Below are 17,819 nucleotides of genomic sequence, written 5' to 3' on the forward strand. Positions count from 1 at the left end.
ATTCCAGGGGTGCCTGGGTGGCTTAGTCATTATGCATCTGCCTTTGGCTCAGGTCATGATCCCAGGGTTCTGGGGCTCTGTGCTCTGTGGGGGACCTGCTTCTCCCTCCCTCTCTGCCCCTCCCCCTGCTCCTTCTCTCTTGCTCTCTCTCAAGTAAATAAAATCTAAAAAAATAATAATAATAATACATAAATAAAATGTTCATTCCGGTCAATGCATCAGTGAAAATGGTTCAGAAAAAATGGCGTTTCAGTCATGTGGCTTTTGAAGTTTTTAGTCTTCCGCTTACAGTTGTTATTCATCGACATAAATTAGCAACATCTATAGAGCACTTTACAGGTAGTTGCAAAGAGTTCCGAGTTGCTATAGTATGGGTGAAACTGAAGGAGCACTGATTTTTAGAATCAGAAGTTCTTGATTTATAGTCTTGCTTTTCTCCCTGTAGGCTGGCTGATTTGGGGTAAATTACTTAATCTTTCCGAGCATCAGGCAGCTCCTGTACCACTCAGAGCTATTGAAAAGATACGTAGACAAAATAAACGTTTGTTGTGGTTTAAACTAAATCCCTAATACAAAGTTCCTTGATAGTCAACTATTCCTTACTAAACATAAGGCCAGAAAATTCCACTTAATAAAAATCATCTTTCTTTTAACAAAGGAACGTTTTCATTTTTTAACAAAAGAAGGCACTCACTTTAATTTAATGAAGGACCTCATTTGTCTTCCATTAAAAAAAAAGTCTGATGAATCAATGCATTTGTAATAGGGTTTGAAATTTCATTTTAGAAGAGAAGTTTTGGATTATTTTAAACAAATACCTACTTTCATGTGATTCTTTTCTCATTAGATTCAAAGCACTTAAAAACAATTTCTTATCAACTTTCCGTGGATATTCCAGAAAAAGAGCTAGTTGCTGACACACTACTTGACTTCCAGCTAGAAAATAGAAACATTTCCATGGTTTGCTGTGATGCTAGAACAGCATGTGGAAAGGTAATTCTTTTTTAATTTTTTTACTCAGACTCTAAAATCAGTTTTTCCTAAAATTGTAAAAGCTATGATAATGAATGTAACAGGTTGGCTACATAACACTTTTAACTCTTTGTCAAGAACAAATGGTACAGACTGGCTTCTTCCACTAGACTTTATAACAATGCTTTTACATATATTATATGGCAGGCTATTTTGGTTAAAGCCTTTTGATTTTAAAATGTGATCATTGGAACATTTGGAACCCTTAAAAAACTAGAGAAAAAGGGGGAGAAAATCACCTAAAGCCTCAAGCACTTCCCCAAAATCATTGTTAATATTTCAATATTTTCTAGATCCACACTGCCCAATAGGGTAGCAACAACTACTTATGCCTATCTAAATTTAAAATACCTAAAATTAGGGGCACCTGGGTGGCACAGCGGTTAAGCGTCTGCCTTCGGCTCAGGGCATGATCCCGGGGTCCTGGGATCGAGCCCCACATCAGGCTCCTCCGCTATGAGCCTGCTTCTTCCTCTCCCACTCCCCCTGCTTGTGTTCCCTCTCTCGCTGGCTGTCTCTATCTCTGTCAAATAAATAAATAAAATCTTTTAAAAAAATAAAATAAAATACCTAAAATTAAATTAAATTTAAAATGGAACTATTCAGTCACACTAGGGAACTATTCAGTCACACTAGTCACATTTCTTTTTTTTTTTAAAGACATTTTATTTTTATTTTTTTAAAGATTTTATTTATTTAATCGACAGAGATAGAGACAGCCAGCAAGAGAGGGAACACAAGCAGGGGGAGTGGGAGAGGAAGAAGCAGGCTCATAGCGGAGAAGCCTGATGTGGGGCTCGATCCCACAACGCCGGGATCACGCCCTGAGCCGAAGGCAGACGCTTAACCGCTGTGCCACCCAGGTGCCCCACACTAGTCACATTTCTAATACTGAACAGCTGTGTGTGACTAAGGGCTACCATATTGCAGTGCTGATACAGAACATTCTTACGGTCACCGAAAGTTCTATCAGACAGCACTGTTCTAGACTTTTTACCCATTGGTTTTGGTTAACATACTTGTAATTATATTACATGTGTAATTTTTATCTCTTTTTAAAATTTATTAGAGAAAATATTTCCATGATATTATATAGCTTACATTAACAGCATTTTAATATCTATGTGCTTCTTTATGTAATTTATTTAACCATTCCCCTGTTATTGGACATACAGGTTAACAGGGGTTTTTTTGCTATACTAAATAACATTGCTTTGAATATCTTTGTGTATAAATGTATTTTTATATAAGTATATTATTTCAGAATAGATTTCTAGAAATTAAATTATGGAGACCAGATTTGTTTCTCTTCGGTGATATAGAATTTAAGGCATGGCAGTGAACTGAAGTGACAGAATCAAATCCAAATAGTGTCTGGAGGAAAGTCACCTGTCCCTCAGATTTCTCCTGCAAATTATCTTTCAGTTTCAGTTACTAGCACACAGTGAAAAAGAACCAAGAATGCAAGAAAACTCAACACCACAGTTGAAAACCCAGAGGAATAATATTTAATTTAAAAAAGACCTGCAAAGACTTTGGAAATTAAACTATGCTTAAGAAAATAAAATATCAGCTTGAAGATATACAGGGGGAACAGAAAGTTATAGCAACATAATCAGTGTGTAAAGAAAACAATGGAACTTATAGAAATGAAAAATATAACAACTGAAGTTTAAAAACTTAAAAGATGACAGTTAAACACAGGTTAGACCCAACTAAAGAGAGAACTAATGACCTGGAAAAAAGTTAAAAAAAAATTATAAAATTCTCCATGGTAACAAACTTAAGTAAAGAATATAGAATAAAGTGTATGATATATGAAAATGAGGTGTCCAAAACATATTTATTCAAAATCCCAAAAGGAGAGGAGAAAGAAAATCTGACAGAGACAGTATCTGAAGAGATAATGGATAATTTTCTACAGATGTAAGAAGCCCAATGAATTCCAATCAAGATGAAATAAAGAAAAAAAAAATCCTAGACATGTCAGAGCAAAACCGTAGAACACAGAGGGAAAAAATATCTTAAAAGCAGCAGAGAACAAGTAGTCCTATTTATATTCAAAGAAGAGTTAGACTGTCAGATAATCTCCCAAAAGCAACAATGGAAGACAGAAGGCAGTGGAATGTCTTTAGTGTGCTTAAAGAAAGTTATCAGTCTAGAAGTCTATAACTGGTTAAAATATTTTTCAAGAAAATGTGCCCAAAAAAGACATTGTCTAGTAAAGTGAAAGATCATTTGTCACTAGTAGCCCCTCATTAAAGGATATTCTAAAGAATGTGCTTTGTGTAATTTAGATGATCTGAGACTCAAGAAAGATGAAGAGAAAAAGTGGTACATTAGACTTTTTTTTCAAGTTGATTTATAAAAATTCCTTATACTAGGATGCAAGCCCGTTGTGTGTTGTATTGCTGCAACTACTTTTCCCTTCTTGTCTTGTCTTTCACCATTTTAATCGTAATTTATCAAATCCTTCATGGATACTGCTTTTTTTCATTGGTTGGTTAATCCTTCTCTGACCTGATATAATAAAGCTATTCTCCTATGTTAAAAAAATCTCTGTAGGTCTGCATTTCACATTTAGGTCTTTATTCCACTTGGAAGTGATTTTTACATATAATGTGAGGTAGTGGTTCTAATTTCATTTAAACAATATGGAGGGGCACTTGGGTGGGTCAGTCGGTTAAGCGTCTGCCTTTGGCTCAGCTCATGATCCCGTTACGATTATGGAATTTTTCATTTTTCCTTTTCCTTTTGTGGAATTTTGCTTTACATATATTGAAACTGTCTTAATATGGGAAAAGTCTTTTGTAATGTTACATCTTCCTGGTGGATTAAAACTTTTATCATTCTGAAGTAATCTTTATCTCTAGTAATACTCTTTAGTATTTTCATATATCATTTATAATCTTTTTGTATTCTTATATTTTAGATTTGTCTCTTGTAAATAATATATGGTTGGAATTTTTCCTTAAAAAAAGAACTAATATGACATTCTTTGTCTATTAACTGGAGCATTTAGTCTATTTACATATAATTACTGACATTCTTTAATATTTTCTATTTGTTCCTTGTTACGTATTTTTCTTTTCCTTTATCCTTCCTGGTCTTTTGGGTAGGTATTTAAAATATGTCATTCTATTTTTTGTTTTACCTCTACAAGCTTGGAAGTTAGACTCTCTGTCTCTATTGTTTCTCTGGCTACCCTAGAAATTTCAGCAAGTAAATTTAATTTATCCAAGTCTGAAGTTAAGGTATATTATTTGCCCTTCTCTCAGATATTATACCCAGAGATGGAATTGCTGAATCCCAAGATATGTCTTTCACTTTACTAGATGAAGCCAAAATGATTTCCAAGTTGTTGGACCAAATTACATTGATCCACTAGAGGCAAACATAGTGACTCTTTGTTCTTCATCCTTTCCAATAGTCAGTACTAGCAGACTTTTCATTTTCTTTGCCAGTATGATAGGTATGAACTGATCTCTAATTGTGGTTTTAATTTCCCTTTCCCAGATTACTAATGATGTTGAGCACCTCTTCATTTATTGACTGTTTGAGATTTCTCCTTTGAGAAGTGCTCAAGAGTTTTTTTGGCCCATTTTTCTCAAATGGTCATAATATCCAAGAGGAACTGGGTACCAGCATACATGCATAACCACGTTTGCTGTATCACTGTTTACAATAGTCAAAAACTGGGAATGACCCAAATATCCATTAAATAAACAGTGATAAATTCATACCATGAAACACTATACACAAATCAAAGTTAATGGACAAGGGGCGCCTGGGTGGCTCAGTCGTTAAGCATCTGCCTTTGGCTCAGGGCATGATCCCGGGGTCCTGGGATCGAGCCCCACATCAGGCTCCTCCACTGGGAGCCTGCTTCTTCCTCTCCCACTCCCCCTGGCTGTGTTCCCTCTCTTGCTAGCTGTCTCTCTCCCTGTCAAATAAATAAATAAAATCTTAAAAAAAAAAAAGTTAATGGACCACAGCTACACACTGGAACATGCGTGAAACTCACATACATAACATTGAAAATATTAAAGATTACATGATGTATATTTCTACTTATGTAAAATTCAAAATGAGAAAAATTAAAGCTATTTGTTTAGAAATTATAAAAGTGCAAAGAAATGACCATGAAATCAGAGTAGTGGTTATGTCTAGGAAAGAAAGTTACCAACTTTAAGATAGACACACAGAAGGGGCTCCTAGAGTATTGGCATTGTTCTATTTCTTGACCCAGATGGCGATAACAATGGGTGAACACTTTATAATTACTCACTAACAAAACAGCATGTTTTAGCACTTTTCTGAATGTATTTCATATTTCATAACTTTTAAAATGAAAAAATGTGTTATCTTCCAAAATAAATGGCAACATTTATAGGAATATTTAGGTGGTTTCATTGTTTAGCCCTAGAAATTCTTGAATCGATTTTACTATAATACAAGATTAGGAATACAAAGAATCTTTGATTAGAAAATGTTACTGGGCACAAATTCATTTCCCTATTGAGTATTACATATAAAATAGTTAAAGTTGGAGATATAATAAGGATTATCTCCCTGTATTTCTTTCTTCAATTTCTCATACGCCATTAGTGTTTTGCTCAAATAACTTCAAGAGCAACCTTGAAGAGACACCAGATGCTAATAGCTTATACATGAGTTTAAAGTCACTCTGTTGAGGGGCACCTGGGTGGCTTGGTTGTTAAGTGTCTGCCTTCAGCTCAGGTCATGATTCCAAGGTCCTGAGATCAAGCCCCGCATCGGGGCTCCCTGCTCAGTGGGAAGCCTGCTTCTCCCTCTCCCACTCCCCCTGCTTGTGTTCCCTCTCTTGCTGTGTCTCTCTCTGTCAAATAAATAAAATCTTAAAAAAAATTAAAATAAAAAAATATAGTCAGTCTGTTGAAATATAATTTATATACAGAATTCACCTTTTTTAGATGTACAGCTCTATGAATTTTGGCAGTTATGTAACCACTACTACAATTAGCTTATAGAATATTTCCATTGTGCTAGGGCTGCCATTTAATCTTCTGTTTTGTTTCTATAGTAAATTGTGAACAAAGTAAAAAATTTTTTAAAAAAAAGCCCTTCCAAACAGATATGAAATGTCAGATTCCTGCCTGAAAGCTTTCATCAAGTTATCTGCAAGGGTTAGGAACAATCTTTAATGATTCCTAAGGATTGTTCCCTGTCACTGTTGCAGGGCCGAAAATTTAAATTAAGCAATGGTTTGTATCACTGCCTAGCGAGCAAGGAATGCCTATTACTATCATAATTAGTATGTTGTATCTGGAACAATTAGCAGTTAAGGGTCCTTTCATTTTCTGTGGTGCGTATATAGATCATGAGGAATGAGCTCTTAGAGAAACACTACAAACATGGGAGCAAGTTTCTGACTTCATTTCCAGATGGAACAACACAAATATTGTATCCTTTCAACAAGTTATTCATATTAGCTTTAGTTCTTCACAAAAAAGATAGGAAAAAAATATAGAAAACTATAAAGAAAAGATAGATATTATCCCAAACCCTGCCACCCAGAGAAAAGCTGTTAACATCTTTTTTATGTATCTTTCCTTTTTTATTTGAGCATATATATAATTCTTTAGAAATCAATTCTTCAACTTGTTATTCATACCTTTCAACTTGCCCTCTTTGTATAATAATATCAAATAATAATGTTATGAGTATATAATATGCAATAAAGATAGAAATACACCACCATTTTTATGACCACAAGGTATTTCATTACAGGGATGTACTGTAATTACAAAGGCAGTTTCACAATTTTTTGCTATTATATACAACAGCTAAATGAACAGCTTTGGCAGACTTCATTGCATATTATCACTTATTTCCTTGAATTGAATGTCTAGGAGTAGAAACTATGGCTAAGAAATTACAGACATTTTAAAGCTTTGATAGATTTTGTCCCCCAGAAAATGTGTACCAATTTACACATCTGCGAGCAGCACATTGTTTTTTAATACAAAAGTTCGATATCCATTTTATGGAACACTAAGTTACTCGTCTCTTGCACTTCCACCTGATGGCCAAGCCATTTGCTATGTGGACATAAAGGCCATTTAATACATCAAGGAAAGTAAAAAACAGACAAAACTATGAAGTGAGGAGAGCTTTTTGGTGAATGCAGGTCCCACTTTAATAGGAGAAAGTCATGTTTAGTAATAGTTTCCTAAAAGTTTAGGACCATATATATATATATATAAAAGTTTAGTCAAACCCAGTTAATCAACCAGAAGATTGACTTTCAAGGCGTAGGAAGTATAATGAAGTTTTAGCTCAGGCCCCATGAAAGAAAGTGTAGGTTTTGTTTTATCAACAAATTTTACATAACTTCCACCAACTTTTATCATTAGTTATCATTTCATGCCCTGGCTTTAATTCTTCATTCTCGTGAAGGCCATGGCTGCTTTTCACAATGACTCAGAGTCAGTCTTGTGTATACTTTACCTCTGGGCTTCTCTGATCAGCTTAGATAGGACTGAGTATTATTAACACTAAATTATCCTCAGGAAACTTTATTCTTTTTGATGCTATTATGAATGGAATTATTTTCTTAATTACATTTTCAGAATGTTCACTTCTAGTACACAGAAGTACAATTTAATTTTTGTACATTGGTCTTGTTGCCTACAACCCTGCTGGACTTGTTAGTTCTAATATACTGTTTCATGGATTCCTTAGGATTTTCTATATATAAGAGCAGGTCTCTGCAAATAGAGATAGTTTCACATCTTTCATTTCCAATCTGGATGACTTTTTTTCTTTTTCTTTCATAAAATTTCCCTAGTTAGACCTTTCAGTACAATGTTGAATAGAAGTGGGGAGAGTGAACATTTTTGATTGGTTCCTGATCTAAGCGGGAAGTCACTCAGTCTTTCACCATTAAGTATGATGTCAGTGGTGGGTTTTTGTTAGACACTATCAGGTTGAGGAGTTTCCCTTTTATTCTTAGTTCATTGAGTTATTTATCATGAAAAGGTATTGGATTTATCAAATGCTTTTTCTGTGTATATTGAAAGGATCATTTTTTTGCTCTTTATTCTATCAATATAATATATTTCATTGATTGATTTTTAGATGTCAAGCCAACCTTGCATTCCTGGGATAAACTCTACTTTGTCATAGTATGTAATTCTTTTTATACATTGCTAGATTCCATTTGCTGGTATTTTGGTTGAGGCTTTTTGCATCTTGTAAATATATTTTGATCCCATAAAAAGCATAAAATTCTTTTTGTAATAACAGTAGCTCCTATTCCATAATCGTTTCAAAGGCTCTCTCATAAATTGAATTTATTCCCGGAATAGTCAAGGACCATTAGAACAACTCAAATGACCTTATCTGATCTCAGCTACCCATCTGGAAACCTAGCCATCATCCGAGTGCCCAACAAAATAAATGGTTTCACTTGTATAGTCCAAGAAGACATGCCAACTGACCCTGCGATCCTGGCACTGCTAGATTCTTCTGGCAGAAGTTCATGCTATCATCCCAATGGAAATGTCTGGTAGGTTTCTAGGTTTCTCCTGCTGCCATTTTGGTGGGGGGGGCAGGGGGTGGTGGTTGTGAAATTTTATTTTTTCTTTTATTTTTTCTAACTTTATTGAGATATAATTGACATATAACATTGTGTAAGTTGAAGACATAAAATGTGTTGATTTGATACACTTACATATTGCAAAATGAGTATCACATTGCATTAGCTAACACCTCCATCATGTCACATAATTACCACTTCTTTTTTGTGTTGAGAACGTTTAAGATATACCTCTTAGCAACTTTCAAATATATATATACAGTATTATTAACTATTATCTCTATGCAGTATATTAAATCCCTAGAATTTAACCCTCTTATGGCTGGAAGTTTTCTTTTACCTTTCAAATTATAAAAATAAAAATAATTTAAGAATTATTTAAGTTAGTGGTCTTTAGATAGTCATGTTCAACTCAGAGGAATTTTTTAATTTATGTTATTCCATATCTTCTCGGAAAAATCCCAGGCAACTATGTAAAACAAAGCTCATCATATTCTTTCTATAAACAGTAAGAAAATATAAACTATGTTATTTTAATATTAGAAAAAGATTCTAAACAAATTATATGGTCACTTGAGGGATTTGGGATATGAACCCAGGTGGTCTCTCTATGCCTGATGTCATACTACCTCCTCTATGGAAATAATTCACAATGGATAGCTGCTACACTATGTTGTTATAGTTGTGCGTGTGTGTGTGTTATGTTTTGAGATATATCTATAACTATTCCAATATCCCTATAGCCACAACCAACAGTAATATACAAAGTCTCTAGAGATCCCGATCCCATTTTGATCTAGAACTTATCTACGCTGTGACTTCACATTATTTCATTTAGCCTGAGGAAGTGAAATTTGGGTTCTAATTTCAAATGCAGTTCCAACTTCCTGAGCTTTTCAGAAAGAGATACTCTTTCCCTTTAAATTATTTACAGGAATGACAATCTCATCTTGAGAAACTCCTTTCATAACTGACAATGTCTGGACATTCTGCCAGTACTTGAGAAAGTTAAGACATTTGTGGTTTTTTTAGGCCTAATGCAGTAGTCAGTCCATTACCCCTATGTGTACTGAAGAATTTCTACTTATCCTTCAGGGTTCAATAGCAATCCTGGGGTGCCTGGGTGGCTCAGGCATTGGGCGTCTGCCTTTGTCTCGGGTCGTGATCCCAGGGTCCTGGGATCGAGTCCCACATCATTGGGCTCCCTGCTTGGCGGGAAGCCTGCTTCTCCCTCTCCCACTCGCCCTGCTTGTGTTCCCTCTCTTGCTGTCTCTGTCAAATAAATAAATAAAATCTTTAAAATTAAAAAAAAGCAATCCTATATTACATCTGATGGGGTACTGTATTAATTGTCACCAGATATTCATTGGTTTCTAGGACTTTCCCCTGTCTGTGAAGTCTCTGACCCACTAGCTGAACTCCTGGCCCTCTGATGGGCCTTCTGCATACTCTCACAGCCCCTTCTAGCTGCCTCTGCCTTTCGTGTAGCAAGCCCATCTCCCCTGCTGGACTGATGTTGTTTGAAGGCACACTCTGATCTTTGCCACTACAAGCATGTATCTGTACGTGATATAGACTCAAATTGTTCATTTAATAAACATTCTTTATCTACATAGTTTTAGCCAAGTATTATTTTCATCCACATTTCCAGATGAAAGGAAACTTCTTCCTCCCGCATACAATAAGATCATCACCTCAATTTCTCATTTGCACTTTTGTTATTAGATTACTGCCACTAATCAGCAGTGGGGAAATAAGATGTTATCTTGCTCTAGGGCCCCTCATGGCCAATTCATCTAGTTTTTTGTTTTTTTTTTTAAGATTTTATTTATTTATTTGACAGAGATAGAGACAGCCAGCGAGAGAGGGAACACAAGCAGGGGGAGTGGGAGAGGAAGAAGCAGGCTCATAGCGGAGGAGCCTGATGTGGGGCTCGATTCCGGAACGCCGGGATCACGCCCTGAGCTGAAGGCAGACGCCTAACTGCTGTGCCATCCAGATGCCCCCAATTCATCTAGTTTTAAAAAAATAATTCATTATCAAATTCAGCCAACTTTCTAAGTACCCAGAACTATACCTATTCCCTCTCCTCAAGGAAGGGATGGGCGATCCAAGTTGGAAGAAGGTGAGAGAGCACGAGGAGGAGATAACTAAGTAGAATGGCAGTCCTTACTGCACTGGAACACAGACTGTGCTAATATGTATGTAATGCAGTGAAACGTGGCATCAGCTACGCCAAGAGACTGGGGAGGCCCCATTAGTCTAAACTCCACCTTGTGCTCTGTCACAAGGCTCTTCGCCGGCACTCTGAGCCATCTCAGAGATGTTCCCTGAGCCTCTCCTGCCCACACCCAGCCCTGACAAGAGCCATCCTAGAAGAACCCCTGGCTCCCAGTTGCTGGACACTATTAGAACACAGCTGTCCTGACTGAGGCCAATGGGGCCTTCCCCGGGATTATAGCCACTGGTCTTCATTTCATCCTGGGGAAAATCTAAGCACTGGTCTTCTCCCCTCTTCAGGCACAGCCTGCCCGCCTCGCCTGCATGTCTTCTTGTCCAGACTAAACCTTCCCTGCTCCCCCTTCATTCTTCCCAGCACACAGTTTTCCAGATCCTTTTACCATCCTGGTTCCGTCTTTGGGACCCAGTTTGGTTTGTCAGTAGGTCTTGGGTTGGATCCGCTACTTCAAATTAGCATAAAATTCAGTCCCAGTATTACCACTCCCAAGATTACCTGAGGTTTTGCACCACGTGTAGGCTACCGGCCAGCATAAACTGGGGCTCCCCTTGGCTAGCAAGCGACAGGGCTAATTTCAAGGTTGAATTATAATGTTCCTGTTTATAATTTTTGATTTCCTTCGTGCCCAGGGTATACATCAATATCTTGGGAGGTCAATACTCAGATCAAGCTGGCAACAGAATAAGGGCTTGGAATTGGTCCAGTTCTGTTGCTTCCTCACCCTTTGTTTCATTTAAACCTGTCTTCCTGGCTTTGAACCATTACATTGGAATTCGCATCTTAGAACAAGACAAGATTTCAATCACTTTTCTAGCAATGGGCCAACAGGCAAGAATCAGTGTTGGGACCAAAGTGAAGGTATGTACATTTTTGAAAACAGTTCAAAGCATTTAGAATAATAAGAGTAAAATGACTTTTGTTAGTGTGTACCGACAGATTATAATTGTGTGCAATCTACTGTCCACTAAGAGTTTTGGAATTCATTGGAAAAATCACATAGTGAAAATTTCATATTAATTGTTTATTCTTCAGAAATTCCTTTTAGTTCAGGGTGGATAATACTAACACCGTGTTTACTCTGTGACCAAGTAGTGTTACTTTGGGAGTTTGGTTTTAGGATTTTGTATTGTGTTTGTTTTTGCTTCGTGTTATAGCAGAAAGTCCTGGGCTGAGTCAGGAGACCTGGGTTCCAACCATGTTCAAGACTAAGCATAAGTCCCGTCTCCTTGGAGACACTTCCCAGACCTTCCAGCCCTTTGCCCAATCAGGGTCCAATTCATGGCCTTCCCTGGGGTGTCCATGTACTCACCTCTGTCCTTGTGCTTGCTGGACCATGCTGCCTTACTTGCCCCTATGGCTGCCTTTCCTACCAGATGGTGAGCTCTAGAAGGACAAAATCTCTGCCTTACTGATTCCTCTGCCCCACCCAGGGCATGGCCTAGAATACACTCTCAGGACTGGCAATGGTTAAGAACATGGCCTTCAGGTTACAGGGACATAGTTTCTTACCTCAACTTTGCTACTTAGCTAAGTGGGTGAACTTGAACTTCAGTTCCCTCATCTATAAGATGAGGAAATGATTCCTACCAAGCAGATTGCTGTGAAGATTCAATGAGAATGCAAAGTACCTAGCATGGTGCTTGATACCATGGTTGGTGGTACTAAGTACTCAGTAAATGAAAGCTCCATATAGAGTTTGTCAGTTATATCTCAATAATGTTGAAATATATATACAGATAGAGAGGTAGAGATAAATAAAGGTCTATGTAGCATATCTGGTGTGTGGCTCTGAACAAGTCCCTTAAACTCTGAGGCCCTTTGTTTCATCAATTATTAAAGGCAGAGACTGCTCCAGACTTCAAAGGTATTGTCAACCCCGAAAAATTCTATGCTTAAATAAGTGGAAATATGACCTCAATATTCAGCACAGGCAGAAATATCTCATAAAGACCCAACAGAGGGGACACTTCAGAGTCAGCCAACAGGGAGTGAGGGTCTACAGTGGGCTCAGCGCTATTCCGGCCACTTTCGGTCTGTCTGGCTACCGCGCTCAGCTGCTCAGGCTCCAGACAAGCTGCTTTATTTGTTAGAAATTCATAAGATAGGCTTCTTTTGACACATTACATTCATGGTAAATGCGTTCTTACCAAAAACGTAAAAAATGTTCTCTCTCTCTCTCTCTCCCCCCTCACTCCTTAGAAATGAATTTTAATCAGAAAGAGAGTCATTTTGATCCAAAAAAACAATGTGATGTTAAAATTTTTTCCATTTCTCATTATCCTCATGATCACCCTTTCTTTAGGTTTTTAAAAATTACGAAAGTGATAGGTTAAATACATTCTCATATTTGAAGATTCAAATAATATAGAAATAGGGTAAAAAATTGAGATTCCACTTTCATCCTTTCATCTATTCTCATCCCTTTCCCAAAGGTAATCACCACCCCAAAGCTAGTATTTCTTTGTTCAGTGTATTTATAAGTTATTCATACACATCTTTTTTAAAATAAAAATTGGATCGTATTGCTTTTATTGTTGGGGGGATTTTCTGTTTTTGTTTTCCAGTTAAGGAGTACTAGAGGTTTTTCCATGTCTACATTTCCAAGCATATTTGTCTATTTTGTTTTTAATCGCTCTATAATGTTTCATATGCATTATAGTTAATTTATGCCACATGGAGTGGCCTCCCAGTGGCATCAGCCAGTTCTTCACTTCCTCCTCCTGGAAGCATTTCTTGCCTTGCTTCCGGGGCACTGCTCTCCCTTGATTTTCCTTCCATCTTGGGGACTGTTCCTTCTCATTTTTCTTTGCTGACTCTCTTCATTTCCCCATTTTCTACATATTGAGGGCTCCAGGCCTCCCCCCGGGGCTCTTCTTCATCTCCCTAGTGAATCACTCCCTAGGTGGTCTCATGGAGTCTCCTGTCCTTAAATACCACCTCATCTTGATAACCATTTTCTCTTCCACGAACTTTTAGCTTGCACATCCCGGATTCCAACCCTGCATCTCCGTTTGTGTGTCTAAGAGGGCATTCAAAACTTAGCGAAATTAGATCGCAGAGCTTGGCGCACCCTCAGTCTTCTCCACCTCAGCGATGACGACTGCATTCCTTCAGTGCTCAGTACTCCCCCTCTCCGCGTCACAGCCTCAATTCTGCTCCCAGCAGGTCCTATAAACCCTGCCTCCGGAACAGCTCTGGTCTCCAAACCTTGGTCTCGAACCTTCTTAAGTCCTCTAATACCATCCTTCTTGTCTGCCTCTTGGGCCGGGTCCATCTCTTGTTTAAATCATTATAAGAGCTTCGAAATGAGTCTCCCTGCTTCTGGTCTTCCCCAAGGTGACTCTTAAGGCTCTGTGGTCAGGAAATTCAACACGTTGACTGTCTTCTTGGTGCATTGTACCTTCTGCCTTGGGCCAGCCTGATCTTTCACCTCCCGTATTAGCTCTTCAGCTCCGCCCATTATAGGACTCAGCGTTATCAGTGAAGTTCTTTGTTTTAATTTTAACAAAAAGATTATATTATCAATATGTATTATTCCCAATGTCCCTACCAGTGACCTTTGCCTTAAATTCTGTTCTGTATGATGTTAAATTGCTACACCTGCTTTCTTTTTAGTTAGCATTTGCTTGGTACATTTTTTACATCCTTTGATTTTCAATGTTTTCATACAGTTTTAAGTTAGATGTGTCTCTTGCAAACAGTATGTAACTTGATTTCGTTGCTTTCCTCAACCTAATAGACTCAATCTTTTCATACATTTTATTTTAATGATCATTCTAAAATTGTTAACACATCTTTCTATATGCATAGCATTTCCAAGTCCTCTAGTTATTTCTTCTCTTCGACAACCATAATTCTCTCCAATCCCTCAGAAAATATTAACCATATATATTCCAGAGTGTTCCTCTGGCTACTAATCCTGTCTCCTTGAATATTGGTATCTCCGATAGGTAAATCTGGCCTCTCCCTCGTGGCCTCAAATTTCCTTAGATATTTGGTGATTCCTGGCTGTGTGTTCATTTTGTATCTGAGAATCCCTGCTTTCCTGCGTGTTCTGCTTACTGAAGTTTGTTCGCGGGGACTGTGGGAAAGCAGGGTGGGTGGAAGGCTATAGCCCCAGTGCCAGACTTCCAGCTCCAGCCTGTGCAGCCTGGGGGCACCACGGTTGAAAAAACAGGAGCATCCCCACCCAACCCCACCCAGACCCACGGAAGGGCTGCCTCCCAACTGATCAACTGATCATTCTAATATTTACCCCAGGGCCTGTCCTCCTCCTCGCTTCTGTTAACTTTGATCTCAGGACGTGTGTTTTGGGTTAGCGGTCTCATTTGGTCCTTTCTCTCTCGATGGGGATGGCCCCATCTGCTTTTTGATACTCAGGAATTCCGTAAGACTATTCCTGCTGATCAAAATCTTTTCTAGTTCCTAGAACCATTGTTGATTTACTCTCTTAAAAAGTTTTCTGTGATTCTCTGGAATTTGGGATTGAAGGGAAGTTAAAAACGCTGGTCCATTCTTTGTTATTCATCCGTCTCGCACTCCCCGTCCCTTCCTCCCTCGCTCGGTCGCTCCCTACCTTCCGATGCAGGGGGAGCGCGGCGTTCTCTCCTCTCCTGCAGGTCGGTGGCCGCTCTGCTCGCGGCAGGCGGTCGTTCCGCTTGCATTTAGGCCGCCGCACCCGGGGCGAAACGCTGGTCCTGAATCCCCACACGGGAAACACACACAGGCAGGACTGTGCGGACAGACCCCGTCCCCTTCCTGCAGCGGCAAGGAGACGTCAGCCTCGATCACCAACGGCTGTGAGGAAGGGGAAGCGCAGAGGCCACGGGAGGGTCACGGACAGGTTAAGGTGGATGGCTTCCTGGAGGTAGGGGCACATTTTAGAAGGAAAGGAGTGTCAGCCGTCGGGTCCTACTTGAACCCTCAGCTGAGGCGCCGCCTTCTGGGAGGAGGCTGCCCGCTCGGTGCCTTCCTAGCCTCCAGCCCAGCCCTGACCCTGCTCTCCCCACGGGGCGTCTCCCAGCGAAGGGACCGTGCTTGCGGCCTCGGGTGCTCCCGTCACTATATGCCGATACACTACTTGAACCAATTGTCAGCGTTTGAAAGTATCCAAATTCTATGCGGTCAGGCCTGCTCTGGCTCTCAGATCTCGCCAGCATTTTAGCACATTCCCCCTTCAGATTCCATGAACGCCGCTGACCCCCCATGTGTAGATAATGAGACTCAGGGACTCCAGCTCCGAATGACTGCCACCTGCTCGCCTCCTCCCGCCTCCCCGCTGCCACAGGTGGACCCTGAGCTTCCCTTCTCTTTCTCTTTGCTGAAAAGCTCCCTAACCCCGAGGAGATTCCCGTCCTCCGGTACCTGAATGGGGATGATCTGCTGCTGCTGGCCAACTTAATAAAGATTCGACGCCTGTTTCACAAACTTGAAGGATGTGCGAATTTTCCCTCCAGCCAGGTTTGGGAAAAATTAAAGCAACCTTCCTACCTTTCTTCACTTTCTGTAAAACTAATTGCCCTTTGTCACAATTCCGGTATAAAGAAAGATACAATAAAAACAATATCAGCTATAATAAATGAAAACACGTAACAAATGACGGTGCCTTCTTTTTTTGTTAGTTTGGGAGGGGGCGTGAGAGATTTCAAGGGAAGTGTAATAACCAGGAAGTACCAAGAAATATGCTTTATTATAAATTTAGAGCACATCCCGAGTCACCAGTAGCTTACTATGTAGTGGGAAAACGAAACAACTCACTTTCGGGAGACTGAGCGTACCCCTTCCTAAGCGTCCGTTACCAGAGCTCTACCGGGAAAGCAGAAAGCAGGGAGGATTAGACGCTCGCGAACCCCGGAAAGGCTCTGGAAGTGAAGGTCAAGGGAAACCCCTGCGGGCTCTCGGGAAATCTGGAGGAGAAGGCGTCTCCGGAGCCGGAGCTCTGGCAGGATCACAGAGCGCCCCTGGGCCGGCGGGGCTGCCTGGTGCCCCCGCCGCGGCCGCTGCTCGCCCACCTGGCCCAGGTCAGGCCTCTCGCTCGCAGCGGACAGACGTTGCTACTCACGTCTTGACCAATGTTAAACGTCTCTGTTTTTTTTATTTTTGCCTTTTCCTCTCCTCCTTTACACTGATGAATGAACTTGCAGTTTCTATCAAGTGAGGCAAATACTAAACTCATTGAACTAATACGTATCTGTATAGGTCTAAAAATAGCACATGGTACAACGCGTAACAATCACAACAAAGCCTTAACCTGTTCTGTGTACATCGGTAAGAATTCTTTTGGGAGGCGAAACCCACAGTGGATACTGAATGAGGCCTCGATTAATTGGAGGTCGACGGGATAATGAAATGACATCTTTCATCACCCCGTGATATCGCCCAGTGACTGGGTGTTATTTAAAATTATCTTCACTTTGATACTCTGGTTTTTCTTCAGATCGATAAAGCTTTCACCTTTTACAATTATCTTAACTTTGGGGCACCTGGGTGCCTCAGTCGGTTGGGCGTCTGCCTTCAGCTCGGGTCATGATCCCAGGGTCCTGGGATCAAGACCCTCATTGAACTCCTTGCTCAGCTGGGAGTCTGCTTCTCCCTCAACTTCTGCCTGCTGCTCCCCCTGCTTGTGCTCTCTCTCTCTGTCAAGTAAGTAAATAAAATCTTTAAAAGACCAATAAAGTTATCTTAACTTTAAAAATAATTACATGTAATAAAGAAATTGAGGTTGCTTCTTTAAAAATGTATTAAAAATAAAAATGTTTCCAAGTGAAATATATATCTATTACTCTATGAGGATCATATTTCAAGGCAGTTTTATTTATTTAAAGGATTGGGTTGTTAAAAATAACAATGATACATCTTATTTTGAGTATATTTTCAAAAAGTGGATTGGGGTATGCCAGAGATTTTACATATCAATGTCTGCTTTTCCATATGGCTGTTTTAGGCAATCTCAATTTTGAATAATCCGCT

At 39.4% G+C, this 17,819-nt stretch overlaps 1 protein-coding gene across 1 annotated transcript in view; it reads left to right on the forward strand.

Moving 5' to 3' along the window:
* Window positions 1–16,442, forward strand: part of ERICH6 (glutamate rich 6) — a 30,173-nt gene extending 13,731 nt beyond the window's left edge. Inside the window, exons 10-14 of the mRNA XM_008710992.2 lie at window positions 848–993; window positions 6,389–6,474; window positions 8,426–8,581; window positions 11,480–11,708; window positions 16,179–16,442. Of these exons, the coding sequence (XP_008709214.1) occupies window positions 848–993; window positions 6,389–6,474; window positions 8,426–8,581; window positions 11,480–11,708; window positions 16,179–16,442 (881 nt within the window). The remainder of the gene's footprint in view (window positions 1–847; window positions 994–6,388; window positions 6,475–8,425; window positions 8,582–11,479; window positions 11,709–16,178) is intronic.
* The last annotated feature ends 1,377 nt before the right edge of the window (window positions 16,443–17,819 follow it).

The sequence above is a fragment of the Ursus maritimus genome, unplaced genomic scaffold (genome assembly GCF_017311325.1).
Source record: "Ursus maritimus isolate PB19 unplaced genomic scaffold, ASM1731132v1 scaffold_20, whole genome shotgun sequence".
Classification (NCBI taxonomy): Eukaryota; Metazoa; Chordata; class Mammalia; order Carnivora; family Ursidae; genus Ursus; species Ursus maritimus.